This window comes from Rissa tridactyla, chromosome 1 (assembly GCF_028500815.1).
Source record: "Rissa tridactyla isolate bRisTri1 chromosome 1, bRisTri1.patW.cur.20221130, whole genome shotgun sequence".
Lineage (NCBI taxonomy): Eukaryota > Metazoa > Chordata > Aves > Charadriiformes > Laridae > Rissa > Rissa tridactyla.
The window spans coordinates 125,392,684-125,412,479 of NC_071466.1; the positions used below are offsets into that span (position 1 = coordinate 125,392,684).

Genomic DNA, 19,796 nt, shown 5'->3' on the forward strand with positions numbered 1-19,796 from the left:
TTTATTTGGATCTATTTATTCTCTACCCTAATTTTGCAGTGGGATTACCTTAATGTTAAAACTTCATATTTTTTAGTAACCAAAAAAAAAAAATCAAAATTGCAAGTTTTTAACCTATCTGTCCTATAGGTGGTTAATACCAGTATAACTCATGAATTTAAAGGAAAAAAGACTTGCATTTTTTTCCAGTTACTTAGTGCACTTTTCTACTACTGCAATTGTAGAAGATGTTGCAGCTAATGATAGTACTAAACTAATAATGGAAAAACAGGCATGTTGGAAACCACAATTTTACATGACTGTTAGTTTACTTTTTAAAATACACTTAGTTTCCAGAAGACTCCACCTTTAAATTATTGTTCAGTTTCTTGTGACTAGCAAATTAAACAGCCCTATATCGTTTTATTTTCATATTCCATTACTGAATATATGATTAAAAGACAATAAATTCTTGTCTTCTCTCTTTTTACTCTTTTCCCAGTGAAAAGGCAGAGTCTGAAAGTTCAGATCAATGCAACAGATGACACCGTTTGTATGAGGTATCTTCGACCAAGTCAAAACACCAAACTAGAAGGTTTTGTCCTGGGTTATGGAAGCAACTTCTTCTCTAATCAGTACATTCCTTTACCTTCAGAAGGAAAAAGCTCCATAACAGAACTCGGTAAGGCATATTTGCTTTGCGTGCTGCTGTTGTCATGAATTGTGGGAAGAGAGTGAGGATAATATGAACCTTTGGGTTTCTTAGTTTTGGTTTTTATTGTGTTTTTGCTCAGGGTTTCTTTGTGTTTGTTTAAGGTTGCCTTGAAGAATTTCAGATGAAAGTGAAATTAGGTGATCCTTCAAGGAGAACAAATAGTTCTTGTTGTTTGGAAAAGTTTGCTACTGGTATTTGTTTTGAGGATTTTCAGTGCACTAAGAGATTGTACCGTATTGACCACATCACAACAGCCCTGCAGTTTCAGACCAGCTTCTGTCACAAACTGGAGGAATTGCAGGATGGTTCTTAGTTTTAGGAACAGTGGTTACTTTTTATTCTAGCAGACAGAGAACTCAGCTCAGCACACACTTTATTGGATGTTAGAAAAAATAAGGTATTGTAGATGAACAATAGAAACACTTTCAAGGTACTTTCCAAAAGTATGAAACGCCTAGACCCTATTGCTGAAAAAGCAAGTGTTATCTTTGTACTCCTAGTACATCTCATATGTGATGAAGTTGGCCTAGTATGCTGTCTTCATACCAAAACAATGTCTTTAAAATTTTACACTAAAAGTTGTCTAGTCCATGTTCTAGATATTCTAGTGACTGAAATGCCACTGTACGCTTTGCTAAAGTTCTTCAGTGGGTTCCACACATTTTTCCACAATCAGAAAAACAAAAATATTCACATTCACTCTGAGAACTCCTTCTTGGTCCTCTCATGCTTTGGTTCATCCTGCTTTTACAGATAGCAGATGAACTTTTACAGGCTGCCCTGAACAGTGGTTGGTTGGGACTTTTACTGAACAGGATGTGGAGGGAGTGATTCCCAAATGTGAAAAGACGCCGTGGCCTATTCAGACTAAGATTAATACAATTTAATACTTCATCCTCTCCTGTCAGTTTTAGTGGTTCATGGATAGAGAACACCTTTCCCAGTCACTTTAGGGACTTTGATCACAACCTTGAATTTGTTTGGTAGCTGAAATGTACAGATTAGAAATGGAGATTTAAGGGCTTTTGTTAGTTACTAAAAGGTATGGATTAAGGAATTTTGGTCTAGAATATAATCTCCTGAGAGAGTGACTAGATCCCAGAGAATGGCATCTCTGTATCTAGACAAAAGTGGATCGTGTCCTAGTAATATTAAAATTGTTTATTTGGTGAAGATTTGTAAGTGAAGATGGTACAGATATGCAATCAACTGCAGACCCTACTCAAAGAAAAAAAAAATTTCATTAATTTAGTAGTTAGGCCAATGTAAGAAAATGTACAGACTTGGCATGTATGTCATGATTCCCTTCCTGAAATCTGTCAATCCTTTAAAATGCCCTTTGTCCTTTCTAACCAACAGTATAGGTCTACACAGCAGAATGAAGTTCCTTGCAGGCATTTCCTCTGCATGTCTAGTTTTGTTAATGGAGCAGCATAATTGGTATTCTGTTTGGGATAATTGTCCCTGATTGGAACTGGAGTATGGAGAATGAAGCAATGACTAACTTTTTTTTTTTTGAGAGATAACACAATATACACAATAATATACATATCTAAGGCCCATGACTTCCGTATTTCCAACCCTGTCACTGTTGATTAAGATGAAATTTATTGTCAGATTTTCTGCTGTGCCACATACCTCTTATGACCCTGTTAACAATAAACTTGCAGTCAGCGGATTTATTAATTTATGAAGTTATATGTGTATGTATACATGCATGTATTTTAAAAGAAATGAATAAGGAAATGATCTTTCCTAGGATTTACAGGAGAGATATATGGCTTTGCAAAAAGTGTGACATCCGCCTACATTTCATCCATTAAAATGTTCAGCACCTCACTGCAGTGATTCTTATCTTAAAATATTTGTTTTTCCTTTCTTTTGCAACTAAAATAATAACCGAGCCAGGAATTGCGTAACGTTATCCGTGAATTGGGAACTGCCTGCAGAGGGCGTGTACAAAGAGCAAAGGATTCTGTTGGATTTCCTGAACTTGTAATGAGCTCATGCTGGCAACAAATTCCTGAGCCGTTTCATGCATTGCTAGATAGATGAATTTGAATCACAGTGAAGGGTAAATGACAATGATGAGGCAGCATCAACGTTTGGTTCAAAGAAGTATGCCTCTTTATCAGGATACAAGACGTGTTTTCTTTTGTGTGGAGTGTACTATATGAGCTTACGTGACAGTAAACAATGTTATTATTGGTCATGGAAGCTATTCAGACTGTGTCAAAAAATATCAAAGTGTAAATTCAGCTAGACTAATAAATAAGGTGAATAGACCCATCCAAAAGTTACGAGCTTGACTTAAACTTTTATCTAAATCTGCTCAGTCTGCATGACTTGTAAAGAAAGAGTATTTCCTTGAGAAATTTGTGCTAGTTTTTTCTAACTTGGTTAGGAAGATTGCAAGTCAGCCTCCTTGTATTTGTTGATACTGTTGGAGGAACCCAAAATATTGGGTGGGGGCAGGAAAATTTTGTAAGAATGAACAGCAATTAGCTAACAGAGTGAACAAAATTAATTTCCTTTTTGGTTTCTAAAACCAGCTCAGAGTTGGGTGATGCTTTGGCCTTTCCTTTATCTGAACCAGATTGTACAGTGTAAGAGGAGAATGTATTTGCAATCCTGCTTTATAATAACCATAGTAAGTGATGGGTGAATTCTGTATATATATAGGGAAGAATTCTAGTACCATCTTGAACACATTTTCTAAAGTGTAATTCGGGGATGTGTGCTAGAGCAGTGCTTAGCTAAAAGATCTTGCTGTGCAGTTTCTTACATCTGATCAGTTCCCAGAAGTGTGCAGATGTATTAACCACGTGGTTTTCAAGATGCCAAATAATGGGAACATTAATTCAGAAGTATGTCGCTTCCTAGTAACTTACAAAAAAACCAGATTCTCATTGCGATTGTTTGCTGAACCTAGTGGACTGAAGGGGGGGAGCAGCAGCAGCACCTTCAGCTATACAAGTGTACAGACCAGCAGCAGGCTCATTTACACAAGCCCTTTTGCCCCACTTCTCTATCTTTTCCTATGCTTGTTACACCAGAATACACTTTGATCCTTCCATTTCTCCACTTTTGTCCTTTTCACTTAACAACATCCTGTAGTAAGTCTTTAGCAATCCCCAAACTCAGATTAGGGAATTGCGGCCTGAAGCTAATAAATACTTTGTTTTGATTTTTGAACCTGCTGGTCTATGAGTTCTCATGATGTATTGTAACACTTTATTTTAAAATTTATTCTAAGTTTGTTAATCAGTTCATTCTTACATTGTTTTCCTTTCAACTGCATTACTTGTGTTGGCTGAACCCTGAATTAAATTAAAATAGTATGCTTAAACATAAGCAGAATTTGCTAGCATTTTGCAGTGCACATTAGTTGCCTGCTGCCACTGATTTGATAGCCTCGCTCATGGCATATGGAAGAAAGTGTTCTCCTATATTAATTTAATATGTCGGTGTCATGTATTTTTGTTATATTCTGGTTGTCTCCTAAAGCTGTTAAGGTGGATAATAGAAGTTTTTTTCTTTAAATAATTTCATATCGTTAATATTACAGAATCTTAGTCAGAGAGTTGCGTTTTTTTCTTTTATAATGTCACCGAAGTGCTGATTTACTTCTCTGCAACTTCGCTGTCTTTGAAATGTTTCTTCTGTGGTAAGTTGCAGACATACCTGTGTGTACATGTAGCGTGTGTGTCTTTTAGGCTGTCTGTATGAAAAAATACTGAGTAACTGAAGTTCAGAAAACCTTTTAATCTAATTGGTGACTGTTCCTTGAGCTGTAGTAGCCTTCATGTTTAAAATCTAAAACAAGGTAATTGAATGCTTCTGTCTAATATTTTTGAGAAGTGGGAGGAAAGGGTGTAAGAATATGTACTGAACAAATATCTACTGTATATATCAAATGCTATAGATACAAAAACTATTGCTTTACAAATACTAGTGCCTCAGATTTGTGACTAGTCTTCCCTTCTGCTTCAAAAATCATTTGATTAGGTGTATGTGCCTGCTGGAGGGTTGCGCTTTGGTCAAAAGTGGCAATGTTCTATTCAGCTGTGGATATTTAAACTTGAAAGAGCAATTCCGATGTCGTGTCGTGCCTCTCAATTGAATTGTCAAAACACAACAGTGTTATACCACTAAGAATTAGACATAGATTTGTTGACTAGCACTTTTCTGGTCCATCTAGGCATTTTCCTGTAGTAATTTGTGTCTAAAGAATTGAAGATGGTCACTATTTGGACTTTATTTCTGATCTGCAAGTTGCGTGCCAGCTGAAAGGAGCTCTTAGCCATGACATTTGTCATTCCAGCCTTAATAAAGGGGGCTAGGCAGTAACAGATTCAAACAAGTGGATTTATTGTGTTAGTCTTATAGTAGCAGCCCTTCAAGAATGCGTTAAACAGCAAGGAACCGCTGAGATTTTCATAGCAAATTTGCAAATGTATTTCAAAATGAACTTGCATTGTTCTGTAGGAATCCTTCATTGATGAGATTCTGTATCATTCCAAGATGAGAAAGAGACAGATCTGTATCTTGGGTCTGTATCATATGTATCTCTGTTATATACTGATGTATGTTGAAATGGTTTCTGGGGGCAGATGCTGGATTCGTGGATCTGTGTCCAGATATTTGAACATTAACCTTAATTATGTAACTATCATTTTCTTACTAAACACAGTTCATACCAAATAAGAAGTATTCAGCTGTAAACAGGATTGTCTGTGCTCTGTGAAGTGATTTGCTTTTACTTAAGGTCATAATTTTATTTTAGAAATGCACTTTCCTTTCTAAATGTATTTCAGGGTTAATAGTTGATATATTCTGTGAATCATAGTGGCACACAGCCAGAACCCCATGTTTCACCTTTCTGTTGCCTACATCTTATTTCAGCAGTCAATTTAATTTATGCCTTAAGCGTTAAGATGAAGTAGCACAAGCTAAATTATGGTTTTATTTAGGTTTTGGTATTTCACAGCATTTTCTTTTTTTCCTCCTATGTTTTCTACCTCTCCCCAAGACTCCTGCTTCTTATAGACATGGATCTGTAGAGTTGATTATGCATATATAGGTATCATAAAGGAACACAGATGATCATAAAGAGTTCTTGCAACTTGATTTAATATATGTGTGAGGCAATGTTTTAAGTCTCTGAAAATGAGTTTAGCTGTAGTAGCATCAGATGATTTCTGTGTTGTGATGATGACTGATACATATATTTCTCAGCAAGACAACTGATTCTGTGAAAACTCAGTGTTCTTCTGAACTTAATAAGAGAAATGTTAAATTGAAAATGAAAACCTAAGACAGATCTCCCATTTCTAAACCTGAATCAGGGCTCATTGTATGAGATTAAGCAAGCTGTTTGCCGTTCTTGGTTTCAGTTTCCTTAGATATAGAATATATCTCTATCCAGACTCGAAGCATTTCAAGGCCTGTGTTCTTCAGTCTTTGCATAATGCTTTGATACTGTCCATCAAACAGATGAATTTAAGTTAAACTACAGTTGCTGTATGCTTAACACCTATATAGAAGCATGCTACTATAGCAGCGGTGGTTCTGCCCAGGAATGGCAAATCATATTTCTAAATTAAGATATATTTTCAGTTACGTTCAGAACAGAATTTTAGTGTTCTAAATTCCCAGGTATTGAATGTACTCCTCTGCTGATAGTTTCAAATTCTGATTTCAGTTATAATGATCATCATATTGTCTTAAATTCAGTGGTTCTAAACCAGACAAGCGTTACTTTTTAGACTTGCCTGTTCTATAGCAGAACTCTCTTAATGTCTAGTCTTAGGCTGTTTTCCTAAATACGTCCTTTTATGGATTGTATTACAATCAGAAGAGCCTTGAGCTCTCTGGGAAATGAGGATGTGTTGTATTCTTTTTTAGGGCAACATGTGCTAAACCCACAAAAAAGCTTAATGAACGGCACCCACCCAACACAAAATATTCCTGCCGAGAGCACTTTTTTACAGAACAAAACTGCCTGTTAAAACTAATGATTCCTGCTAAATACCAGAGTTTGTAGCTTTGACATGGGCAGGAAGACATTTAGTCTTTGCTTATTACCACATTTTGTTTAACAGATAATCTATTTCTATATTGCCACACATGTCATTTCAGATTGCAGCCAGAATTAATTTTTCCAGTGATGGAGCAGGGCAAAACAAGCTGTTTCAAACCATTTGGATAACTTTCTTTCACAATCTTTGGACATTTTGTTGATGAAAACATAAATTTTTGCGGTTTTGAAGACTGACTTTGTAGTTCATGAGCTTTCAAGGTGATGCTTGAAACTAATTTTGTTGAAGTTAAGGTTTTTCAGTACTTTGTGAGAGTTATAACAGCCTCACAAGTGAGCATAAATGCACAGCAGAAAACTGGGATTAAAGTTGAGGGAACACAAATTATTTTAAAGTGTCACTTGTTTCTGATTTTAAGTCTCATTACAAACAATTTCCAGATGATTGCACAGAGCCCAGAACTGTGTGCTGCCCTAAATATTAAAAAATATTTTTTTGTAAATGAAGAGATATTTGCACTTTGGCCTTGCTCTTTCTCTTTAACCAATTCTTGTTTCGACACTGCTTTGAGCAGCCATTTTCAATGCTCATCTTAGTTATGTTTATATTGGGTGCAGTTGAAACCTATTTAAAAACAATAATTAAACAATTTAAGTACACCCATAGTTCCAGAGACTTAGATGCATAGAATCAGTGAAGTTAAGTTAGAATGGTTTTCCCCACACTGGCACAGCTCTTTAAGTAGCACAGCAAGCTTTTCATTTATTCAGTACTGGTTTTCCTTCCTCTCTCCTTACAGAAATTTGGATATAAGAGAAAATTGAATGATTTATCAGTGGTTCTTTTTAATTTGTAGATTTCAGGGTATCTGTTACACTGAGATATGCAGGAAATTCACGCTCTCATCCACAGATACAGATTTAGATAAATGTGTCTAAACTAGAATAAGAATTTTAAGTAGAGTAATCCTTTTATTAAAAAACTGTAGCTAAAGTAGTTTTGATCGGTATATGGTGGGCCAAATTCTGCCCAGGAATATCTCTTTGGAAGCTCCTATGACTTCTTTTCTAGTGTTGCAGTTCGGTGAGAATAGAGCTTGGTTTTAAATAATTAAGAAGGGCAGAAATCTCTGACATCTAATGGCAAGAGTAAGGGAAAATCTTCTTTCTGAAGATGAATTCCCCAAACTAAAATCACCATCTCATCATTGTTTCAATCAAAGCATTTATTATTTTAAGCTGCAGGGTGAAGTTATCTGCCTTTCACTGCCAGAAACATGAATATATCTGAACTTGTGGCCTCTTACAATGTGTACTTGTGTGATCCAAACTGCAACAGATGTCTCTGAAATGTGTTAGAGTTTGTGTAAAACTTGGTTTGCTTCATTTCATTATTTCCTACGAAGACTAGTATTTCCAGAAGTTTTCTGAGCTGGGTCACAACTGACACCCAGATAGTGATGACTCTGCATCCTTTAGAATGGCTGCAGTTCTTGTGTACTTTCAAGGAAACTTAGGCCATTCAGGTAAGATTGAATTGAAAGACAAAATTCCTGTGTTTGGAAGGGCTTTTCTTTTCTTTTCTTTTTTTTTTTTCTGGGTAATATGATATGTTCTGTTAGCTTTTTAAAATGAAGCAGTTAAACACTTTATGGGAAGTAGCGCAAAAAAAGTTTGAACTGGAGTTAGGATGGAGAGAGATTCTTTCCTGTAAAAATTTTTAAAAATTTTTGCAAAATTTCAGTTTTCCTGGGAGAAAATGCATAGGGGTTAAAACTAAAAGAAACGTGAATGACAGGAAGTCTGGAAATTACAATTTGTCACTGAGATGAACTTATGAATAAGAAAATCACTTAAACTGTTGCGCTCCTGTTGCATGCAACATTATTTCTAGTATAGCAGGACCCAGAGATTCCAGTCAAAGTCACAGCCCTTTGTGGGTATTACACAAATATTAGTCTCTTGCTCTTAAAAGTTAGTTAGTTTCAAAGCACTTAATAGTTAAATCTCATAATAAGTTTCTGGGAAAAGTATGTAAACCTAATTGTAAGACAAGCCAGTAACCAGTGTGGACTGTCTTAAGCATGTCTGATATTGTGTTGTTTCCTTCAACCAATCATGCAAATTTTGAATGATTCAGTATTAGTCTGTTGGGGTATGCGCTCCTAAATGATCAATGCATTTTCTTTATTCTTTTAACAATAGGTCAGCTCTTTACTGAGAAACTGCTTGCAACAGAAAAAGTAAGATGTATAGTCTGAAACAGAATACAGAAAATACTATAGGAAAATTTCCTCCAGCTCTTGTCAGAAGAGTAGATGTCTCTGGTTGTATTCTTCAGGCTTTGCCCTCTTATTACTTCACCTGTTCTACTTTTCTGTTTTGCCGTTGCTTCGTCCTCTTTATCTGGGTTTTCATTCCCCTTCACTTTCCAAGTAACGTTTGCATTGAAATGTTACATGTATCTCCTGCCATGTTCATCTGTTTGTTGTGTCCAAGTCAAAAAGAATTGCCAACTCTTTTGTGCGTGGGTGTATTATTTTGCCTAATGGCTGGAATATTTCTGAATGATTGAATAAACCTTAAAGCAAACATCCCAGAAGATCACAAAGATTGGATAATGTGTCAAGCATTCAATGAGTATTGGACTTTTTCTAATTAATTACAGGTTAATCCCTTTCTCAAATAAATAGTACATCTGTACTAATTGCTGCTTTCTTCATTTACAGATGCAGAGCCACGGTATTTGGTTTCAGTGAGACCAGCACGTGTTTCAAATAACAAGAAATCTTGCTCAGGTATTTTACCATTACTGCATCTCTTTCTTAAAGTAGTTGAAGGAAGACAGAATCTTTTACTGAGTTTCTCTGAAAAGATATTTGTATCTGTAGGTGTCTGGCTGAGATGCACATATTCTTTATGTGGAAAGGTAAAATGTAGGACAGTATTTCCTAGTCAGTAATTAGTCTCCTGTGGCATTCAAAACATGAAGAAGTACTTAAAGATTGTTCTTGTAAAAACTTCCTACAAATGAGAATTGAAATTTAGAATACTAATTTCTGATGTTTAAAGAGGTCACAAGTGCATGCAAAAAAAAGTAAAAATTTTTAAATACTTCTGGTATTGAAGTTGCTTTTCCCAAACTACCAGTCAGGATTCCTTCATCCACGGACATGTTAATACCCCTTGTTTCTCATTGGAAAATGGTAACTTGTGTGTGTGTCTATATATGTATCTGTAACTCAGTACTACTACTAAGTTTGCTCATGCAAGGAAATAAGGAAAGAAGGATGTTTCTAGCTTAAACTATGCATAGCAGAGCAGAAATCTGAATTTGATTCTCATCCATTCCAAACACTTTCTATATTACTTTAATCATGTCATTAATATTGTTAGGTTTTTATTCCTTACTTTAATATGGAGATGACTCTCAGGTTCACTGGACTGTTGCAAAGAATAAACTGATAGTATATATGTATATGTTTACAGTTTGAGACAAACTTTTTAGCAGGGCCTGTTGCGATAGGACAAGGGGTAAAGGTTTTATACTAAGAGAGGGAAGATTCAGACTAAGTACAAGGAAGACATTTTTTATTATGTGGGTGACACTGGCACAGGTTGCCCAGAGAGGTGGTAGATGCCCCACCCCTGGAAACATTCATGGTCAGGTTGGACGTGGCTCTGAGCAACCTGATCTAGTTGAAGATGTCCCTGCTTACTGCAGGGGAGTTGGACTAGATAACCTTTAAAAGGTCCCTCCCAACCTAAATTACTCTATGATTCTATGATCTTTATATGATTTTTTTTGTAATTCCTGGTAACTGCTTGGGATTAATTTCTTCTTGCTCTTGGCCATATGTAAAACAGTATGGCTGGAAAGATTTTGAAAAGTGATTTACCTTTCAGATGCAACATATATATATCAAAAAACACAAAACCAAAAAAAAATGCTCAATGCACTATTTAGACATTAATTTTTGTATCTACAGTTTACAGAAACTGATTTGTGGAACAACATTCAGATAATTGACTTTTCAGTCCAGTAGACAAAGGTCTAAGAACAGCAGTTGATTTAATGCTAGCTAGATATCCAGCAGGTCTTTTTAGTAGTGAGAATACTTAAACTGGACAAATTACCAAGAATTGTGGTGGAGTCTGAGTTGGTGCAATTTTAAATTTAAAAGTGAAGACTGTTTACATTTCTGGAAGAGACGCTGTAGTTCAGACAGCGATTAAGACAGAGGAGTTGTCTTATACGACAAAACTGAAACAAAGTTTAGTAAATAAATCTCCCTTCTACCCACAAAATAATAGCAAGAATTCCTTTAGGTTTACCCTAGATCTGCAAGTCTGGAAGTGAAATCTTCCAGTTTCTTTCTAGGTTGAAATAAATGCTGTGCAAGTCCAGAGGGGGCCTAAAACCATAGTCTTTTTGAGGCTTGTGTGTCTGATACCTGCTTTTTAAAGCAGTCTCCTAATCTGTGCTCCTGCTTCCTGCTAGCTGCATCCTCCCTTCCTTTATGCCAAGTTTGTTCTGCACCTCTTTCCTCTGTTCATGCTCAGCTGGCTTCAGGGAAGGAGCAGTCTCCCTTCCTTGCAGATGTTTCACTTGCCTCAACAAGAAGCCAACAAACAGATCACATGCACTGCCTCTGCCCCCTTTTTTAAATCATATATTAGAAATGGTGACTATGAAAAAGAGAGAGGAACTGTTGCACCATTCCCTTCAAATATAGAAGAGAAATAGGTCTTCATTTACTTTATTATCCAACTGCAAAAACTTTCCCCTGCATAATGCAGGAGAGAGAAACTGACTTCTGATTGGAATTATATCTTTCTTATGTAGGTCGGACCAAGACTCAAAAGCCTCTGCAGCTGGTAGTTGGCACTCTCACCCCAACCTCTGTGTTCCTTTCTTGGGGCATCCTAGTCAACCCTCAACATGACTGGACAGCAACAAGTAACTGTGCTAGCGACAGGTAACGTAACAGAAAACCATTTTTTATTGTGATCGTGATTTAAGCCAGTGTAGTTATCTGGTGTGGCTGAAATAAGTTTGACAGTGGAAATTAAAAAGTTGGAAGCAATAGTTTTGAAAGTGAATTAAGTTTTCTCATTTATTTGAATTAGTGCTTCACAGGTCTTTACTTGTCTTGAGTGCAAATTTAGTCAGACTTCTACATGCTGAAGTACAAAGCTTGCCATTTCATACTACATCCTTTGTTCTTCTTAAACCCATGGCCTTGGCTCTACCTTCATTTGTATCTGAATGAATTCAAAGAAACCTTGTTAAATCATAGGAAATATATAGGTTTAAAGTAGGTGAAATAGAAGTAAAAGAAGTCTTTTGCTGTGCTGTGGTAGGGGAATAATGCCTTGTTTTAATTCTATTTGATTTTTGTTTCCTGTATTCAGTCTTATCACTACACCACTTTCCTGATATTGATACAGTACACCTTTCATTAATTTTCTGTTGTAAGTAAAAAAAGATCTCTTCAACTATAATATTTTTGTTTTGCTGTAATTGTTTAATGAGTGGTTCAGTAGGTGGGGAGCTCAGGAAGTTAAGTGCACCATTACATTTTGGGCAGCTCTTGGCAGATGACTAAAATTCATCTGCTACAATTATTGAAATTTTTAATACAGATGTTTTTTCTGCTCTATCATTTTGGTGTTTTCTCTGTATTCTTCCTTTTATGGCAGAAGATTTTTTTTTTTGTCTCCACTTACATCCTGTGAAGCTTCATTCAACTCCATGGTGTTTTGTAAAACCAAGAAGAAACTTTGTATACCCATGTTTGGGATGAAGCTACATCAGTTTTGCAACTATCATCTTTTGGTTTTTCAATGCATCTTTGCATTATTGAGAACACATTTTTTTCCCCGTCTGCCTAATCTTTGACTAATTTGTAGCTGTCTAATTTAGATATGAATCTGCTTACTTTGGTGTTGATAATAAAACTCCCATTTTTACTGTTAAACTGGATGTCAAAAACAGGTTATGTTGAAAAACCCGTCCCATGTAGCCAATATAGCCTTTTTTCTTACCTCCCAAAAGTTTTGGACTAACCATTTTCAAGTTTCAAAAATTTCTCATGAACAAATTCAGATCATCATCATAAGCCAGAATTACAAACTCTATTGAAAAAACAACATTAACATTTATTAGAAAATTGTTATGGAATATTAGGAAATGTCCGAGCATGTAATTTAATTGGATTTTTTTCAGTAGAAATAAAAGTTGGTTTAGGCTTAAATTTTGCTCTCTCAATGAAAAAAGAAGCAAATAATTTCCTACAGTTCAAAATCAAAGAAATGAGCTGATCATGGAGGAGCCTATAAAGTGTTCTGCCCACATAATGATTTTTAGCACCATTTTTACCATGGAAGTTATCTTCTCTATGTACTGTGTCAGCACCAAAGTTACGGCACCCATTGTGCAGTGGGAATGAAGAACAGTTTAGCAGAAGCCTATATCCTGTATTAATCCACCTGGAGATTCAAAGCATGTGGTAACCACCATAATGCCTTCATCAGCTTTGGGTTTTCTCCTCAGTAATTGAATATTCTTGTTGGACATTCTTTGACTCCAACTTTGAACAAACTCTTTAACATAGTAGATAGTGTGTTCCGCAGTGCAGTGCTTCTAGTGTCTTGCTATGTTTAGAATATATTCTACATGTTTGTTTTTACCATATCTTAGTGTCAAGTAATGGTATGCATCTCCCAGAATTCTGGTTCTTTAGTTAAGTGTTGTTTAGTCCAGTTAGCTGATTCCTCTTAGGTGTTTACTTTTAAGGTGCCCTCCATTTTAGTGAAATGTTGTCAGGCTCTACTATTTCCCTTTTGCCCCAATAAGAGGACTTGCCTATCAGAGTTACATTGTTCATTTTGTTTTAGTATCTCCCTGTACTTCAACTGTAAAGATACACTGACGCTCACGAATAGATAGTTTAAAACCACTTCAATCAAATTATAAGCGGTCATATCAAAGTATGGGTTATATACCTATAAGTAGATTTCTATTTTGCAATCAAGCATAGCAATAAAGTTAACGAAGAAAAAAAAAATCACTTAAGTGGTATTCCTATTTTGTTTACCTTTACTGGACCAAAATGCTTGTTGTTTGTATAAATGATGAGAACAATTCTCCACGTGACCATAGTGTGTATTTCTATAATTCCAAGCAGAGGTTAGATTCAAACATATTTCTAGTCAGTGTATAGAATAAAAAATATTAATTTATTACAATAATTTGAATGATAATGGATAATGTATGATAAGAAAAAATCAGGAAGCAGCCAATCTTTAGCAAGTTGGCATCATGTTAAAAGTGCAAGACGTTAACGGATTCATCAACATTTGTATCTATTGTAGGGGCAGTCCCCTTAACTTGATCCTTTTTCATCTGCCATGTTCTCCTTACTGTGAAATGTTGAAATGTACTGCGAATCATCCTCAAGATTGTTGTATAGTGACTAACCACTAATCTTTGACATTGGCAATATGTGGCAATTATGACCTCCTAACTCAGTTCTGTCGGTTAATATCCCACTGAGTTTTAGATTTGTAACTCTGTATGACCTGAAGTGAAGTCACTGTTCCCAGCCTCAGATTTTACCATCTCTGGATGGACATTAGGCTTTTGTACAAATGTTGCATAATATAAGTTAGTTGAATATGTTACTGACTCAGGAGATGAAAACCACATGGAACAGCATGGATTTGTTGGCCAAGATTTTCTTTAGCACAAGTCTGACCTCAGTGGGATATTCCTTAGAAGATCTGATTTTGTGAGCAAATGAGTTTTGAATAAGAGGTGCCATGTTTTCAAAGAGCATTGGTATCTTTTATTGCTTCAGTGAAATTATTGCTTGCTTATTGAGGGCACATAGTGTTCTTTTGTACTTACAAAGTGCTTCTTAAGAAATTCCAATGAAGAAAAAGTTCCCATGCCATTTTTTGACAAACCATTCTTTTGTTGCTTAATTCTCTAGGGATTAAGGGCATAAGCCAATAGAGTGCTACGTATTTCCTGCAAGATAACCCTAGACCCTAATTCCTTGTGGAAGCAAAGATAACCACTGCCATTTGTGTGGACCAAAGTTCTTTGCAAGGTCATATTTTAAAGCCTCCTTGAAGTGGCTATCATTTCTGGTCAGAGCCTTAGCACTAGAATGCAAAACAAAGCAAAACAAAAAGACCCAAACCAGAAAACTCAAGCAGTCAGTTTTATGTAACTGATGAAAACTACATAACACTGGAAAGTTTCTACCAACAATGTGGAGTTAGCTTTCTCCGCATCTTCTGTTTTTTGACACCAGTATGAGGTATTTGATGAGGGAGGACTGGCAAATTCAGGATAACCTGCTGCACTGTCATGTTCAGTTTCTCTTTTTATATTTCCAAGAGTAGAGAGACTTGTTTCCTCTCTGCCTTTCAATGTTCAACCAACCATTAGTAGACAGAGCTATCATAATAAACATACTGGGGCTTGTTTACTGTTCATTTAGGTCTGAAAAAGAGAGTATAGATTATTGTATAGACTTTTTTTGGCCTTTCCTTTGATTAAAACAACTCCACGGATACCAAAACAGAGCAGGGGGTTGAAAAAGGCAGAGTTTGACCTTCATTTTTTTTAAGAGGGGGAGTTGGGGGAAGGAACAGAAAATGTTTTTTCCATGCAAGACAAAAACAGGGTTTGTAGATAAAATACTATGTTTCACTGTATCGAGGGGATTGTGTAGAAAAACAAACCCACTTTCAGATGAAATAGAAATGTAGACTTGAAAGTCTAGGTTTTTTCATTAAATATATCTAAGTTACAAACTCTGACAAAATCACATTTATATTGTTTAGATTCATTTGCCTGTGATTTAAATGTCCTAATGTCATATTTGCAAGTAGTACAGATTTTGTGTTTTACTTAATTTGTATTTTATGCTTAAAGAAAAAAAAAAAGAAATTAAAAAAATAGAAAAAGAAAGAGAGAGGGGGGAAAAACAGAGAAGAATCCATACTTACTCTTTATGTTGTACAGCACATAGAAGTAGGGTTTTTAAAACCCTAAATTCAGAAAGCTGTGTGCATGTATCTCCTTTTTTGCCTAACTACAAATCAGTGTCACTATGCAGCTGCCAACTTAATCATCCTTTGTGTTGCAAATGTCATAGAAAATGTATTTTAAACTTAGCACAATTCCTTAAGCAAAACATACTGCAGCAAATAAACTTTTTGCATTTTGGATGGTTTTGAGTTACTGCTGTGGGAGTATATGCTGAAAGTTTGTTTAAAAATGGAAAGATTTGTTGGCGGTCAGCCTCTCATTCTTCACCTCTAATTCTTCAATTCATTTCAGTCTTTCTACTAAAAAATTTAAGTGAAAAAAGTGAGTGTTAGTGATTATGTAAAAGTGAAAACTAAATTAGGAAGTGCTTTGCAAACTTAACTGGTAGCCATCAGCGATGTAATTCTTTCCATCTTATTATATATGTCAGTGTCTGTAACTTTAAAGTAAACTTGGCAACAAAAAGGAAACAATATAATCAGCTTCATGTGCCAATTTGTGAAATACTCGGTATCTGAAAAATTGTGGTTCAAACCATTTCTTTTATTACTTTCTAGCACTAAATGGATGCTGCACTTCTAAGGAATTCTCACTATAAACAAATAAATAAACAAATATATGTGTATGTTAATAGTCTTTTTTTAAAAGTCTGATTACATGCCTATGCACAAAAGTGCAATAAGTTTTAAAATTTTTTATCTATGGCAACACGAAATCACAGAGGAGGAATATTCTTATATCTCCAAGGCTTAATTGTTTGTTTAGTGTTATGTGTGACTAAAATAGTCATGATTAAATTGTTTGGAGTTTTGGTTTGTATTTGGTTCCAAATAAACCCATGATATTTATACAAACTGACCGAGTCTGGAAATCTTATAAAACCATCTGCCTTATAAGATTTCCAGTATCTAATTGTTTGTGCCCAAATATTTGACTGTGCAAGCATTTTCTGGGAATCTGGCTGAAAAGAGATTTGGTTAACACTTGGAAAAATAGCACTGGAATTCTTGGCAAGACAGTGTCATTCATACTGATATATGAAAACTCAATGTTTTGCCTATGCATCCTAGACTTTTTTGTTCTCTTAGCAGCGAGCAAGATTTCCTTAATATCAAAAACAAACACCTTGTGGTTTCCTTCTTTAAAAAGGTCATCATATTTTGATTTCTTGTGTAATAAAAAGGCTAGCTCTAAGCTGAGAAAGGAAAGGTTTCACTGCCTTGCATTATGGAATTTAAAAAAAAAAACACCACTATGTAAACTAAATATAGAAAGGATAGAAGAATCCTTTTGTATTGGGATGATAGTCTTTTACATAGACTTTGCAGATATAGTAATTACTACTGTGGTTGACCTCCGGAGTAATATCATGCTTTTGTGGCTTCCTTTAATTTAGATTTAATCTTCCTTTAGATTGGTTTTGCTGCTTTTGTTTCTGCCATTATTTCACATTTGTGTGTATCACAGGTGGAGGCAAGTGAAGTCAGAATATTGAAAAAGAATACTTAAAGCTCATTAATGTAGAGAGAGTTTCAAGAATGCAAACATTAAACATATCATCATGTCACACAAATGCATACGGAGAGAGGCTGTCTTGGTGAATGTAGGCTTCTTAATTCTTTCCAGTGGTGGTTTTTTGTTTTTTTTTTTTTTTTAGTTGGGTGATTATAGAAATTAACTCACCTGCTCATGACACCATTTAAATTATTGGAGTTCATTATCCTTTCAGTTGTCTAGTGACAAAGGAGGAGGTAAAATTTCTCTACAGTTCCCATGGTGGTTTGATTGGAGGTATCTTCTAATGAGTGAAACATGGCCTGTTAGGGAGAGAGGAAGAGAGATTAATTTTTATGGAGCTTAACAAAAGAGCTCTAATATTTTATAGAGTGATAGCTGGAAAAGAATTTAAGTGAACCGTGAGATCTTTTGATTAGTATTTGTTGTAAATAGGAATACGAGTGCTATTCCATGAACATTATCTGATAAAATGTACCCTTCTCATATCCCCCACCAAAACAAAGAATAAAAATTAAAAGCAGTTAAATAAGTTAAATATTGTCAGGTCTTTGTACATGCTGAGAATCTAGTTTAGAATAAATTCTCACCCAGTGAGAGGTGTGCCACCTCCTTGTTGAAACATCAAACTAGCATTCACAGCTGTGAATAGCATTCCTGGGACTGGTCCGATTACACTTTACTTGAATAATGTGTTACTTTCATATTATCTATTAGGGCCCCGCAATCAGTTTTTCATATTCTGACCTCACAGAGATAATAAGGGAAGTGTTTTATCTGAGAAACAGTGTAGTGTACCTTCCCCCTCTATGTGAGTGTGGCTGTACTCCGTTTCAGCCTGCCTTCTGCAATTTTTGAGGGGAATCTATGGAGAGGTTTCTCTAAATGTTGGCAATCCAGGAGAAGCATTTTTGCTGCTTCTGTTACACGTAGCAGGCCAGCTGCGCAAATTTTGTGTGTATATGTCACTGCCACAAGGGGACTGATACACGTGAGCAGTGACTGGATTTTACTGCTTTCTCATGTCTTCAATTACATGTGTTGATTGTTTGATATTGTATTTTTTTTTCTGAAAGGAAGGTTTGATAAAGGGAGAAATTAAAATGACGATAAAATTTAATGTTCTCAGGCAGGCACTGAAATTGCAATGTATTTGGCAGCTTGTTGATGTGGTTTAATAATGAATTGTTGTTCTTTAATGACAAAACTTGGCATTTCTGAATTCATACTCTACAAACAAATGATTGCACTTCTCCAAAAGTGCATATTGTTTACAATTTGGATATTTTTGATACTCAAACAATTGTGACTTTCAAATTGTTAAATGGAACTTCATCTTGGTTGCTTTTTATTGAAATGGTTGAGGAAATTCTGTCATCGCAGTCAATGTTTTTAGTACTCGTTGTGGCAAGTTTCCACTGAAATAATTACACCCTTGGTGAAGTTTTTACGGGCTTGGAAATCTTGGAGTTGAGAGCGCGTTTCTTCTATGCTATGTGTTTCTATTTCTAATAGCACAGTTTGGCACAACTATGAAAATGTTCTTGTCAGATTTTTTAATAGTTTTTGACGTGCAAGTATTCTTAGTTTTTTAATTCATGTTAGGGAGAATGAATTTGCAGGTGTGGAGACAGTATTCAAAATCAGAACATTTTCTACAGTAGAAGCAAGTGGGAACGGCCGCTTAAAAGCCTATTCATTATGAACATGTTTTTGATGGTTTTTTTCCTCCTTATTTCTGTTGCAGCTATTCATTTAGACTCTTAAATAACTGAAATGAATCGGTATACTGTTTTCTTTCTATCAGATACAATCACTTTATTTCTACTCCATTCAAAAAACTGTTAGGAAAAGGTAAGAATGAAGATGAAAACAAATGAAATTTTCTCCTTCAGGCAAGCTGGGAGGAAGGTCACTAGTTCTACTTGTGATTCACATTTTGATGATAGATCTATCTATACCTATTCTAAATCCCTTACCAAGAGACTGTATGGGGTCCAGCAAGATGCATTTATGTTGCAGATAGGCTTTGTTTATTACTGTTATGTCCTTTGCAAGACAGTGACAGAGATTTCAAGTAAGGTTTTCTGTCTGGTAATATATGTATGACTATGTATGAAAGGCTTAAGAAGATAAAGGAGGAGAAATTTTCTGCATTTTAATGTTGCCAGTAATTTCTTGTTAAACACTCTTTGTCAGTCCAACTGATAGTTAGATCTTATATTGCTTGACATACGAAATTTGAGTAGATCACAGCCCACAGAAGTAAGGATGTGGATTATTACTTGGTATTCCAGGAATTTATAAGAAGAGAGGTTATTCACTATTTATGATATTTCTTTCCTTTCCAAGGTTTGGGTTAGACTATGACTTGTTTTGAATGCAAAGTAGTACAGCTAATGAAGAGAGTTATGTGAGCCAGTGTAAATACTAATTTTATAACCTGGCGGAATATCTGAATGAGCCTAATTGTAGCAACT

The 19,796-nt window shown here is 35.4% G+C and overlaps 1 protein-coding gene across 39 annotated transcripts in view; it reads left to right on the forward strand.

Annotated features, from left to right (window-relative positions):
• The window catches only part of ABI3BP (ABI family member 3 binding protein), a 162,489-nt gene that overhangs the window by 21,703 nt on the left and 120,990 nt on the right, over nt 1-19,796 (forward strand). For all 39 annotated transcript variants that reach the window (XM_054187833.1, XM_054187933.1, XM_054187915.1 and 36 more), the window contains exons 2-4: nt 482-661; nt 9,464-9,532; nt 11,581-11,713. In XM_054187833.1, the coding sequence (XP_054043808.1) occupies nt 482-661; nt 9,464-9,532; nt 11,581-11,713 (382 nt within the window). The remainder of the gene's footprint in view (nt 1-481; nt 662-9,463; nt 9,533-11,580; nt 11,714-19,796) is intronic.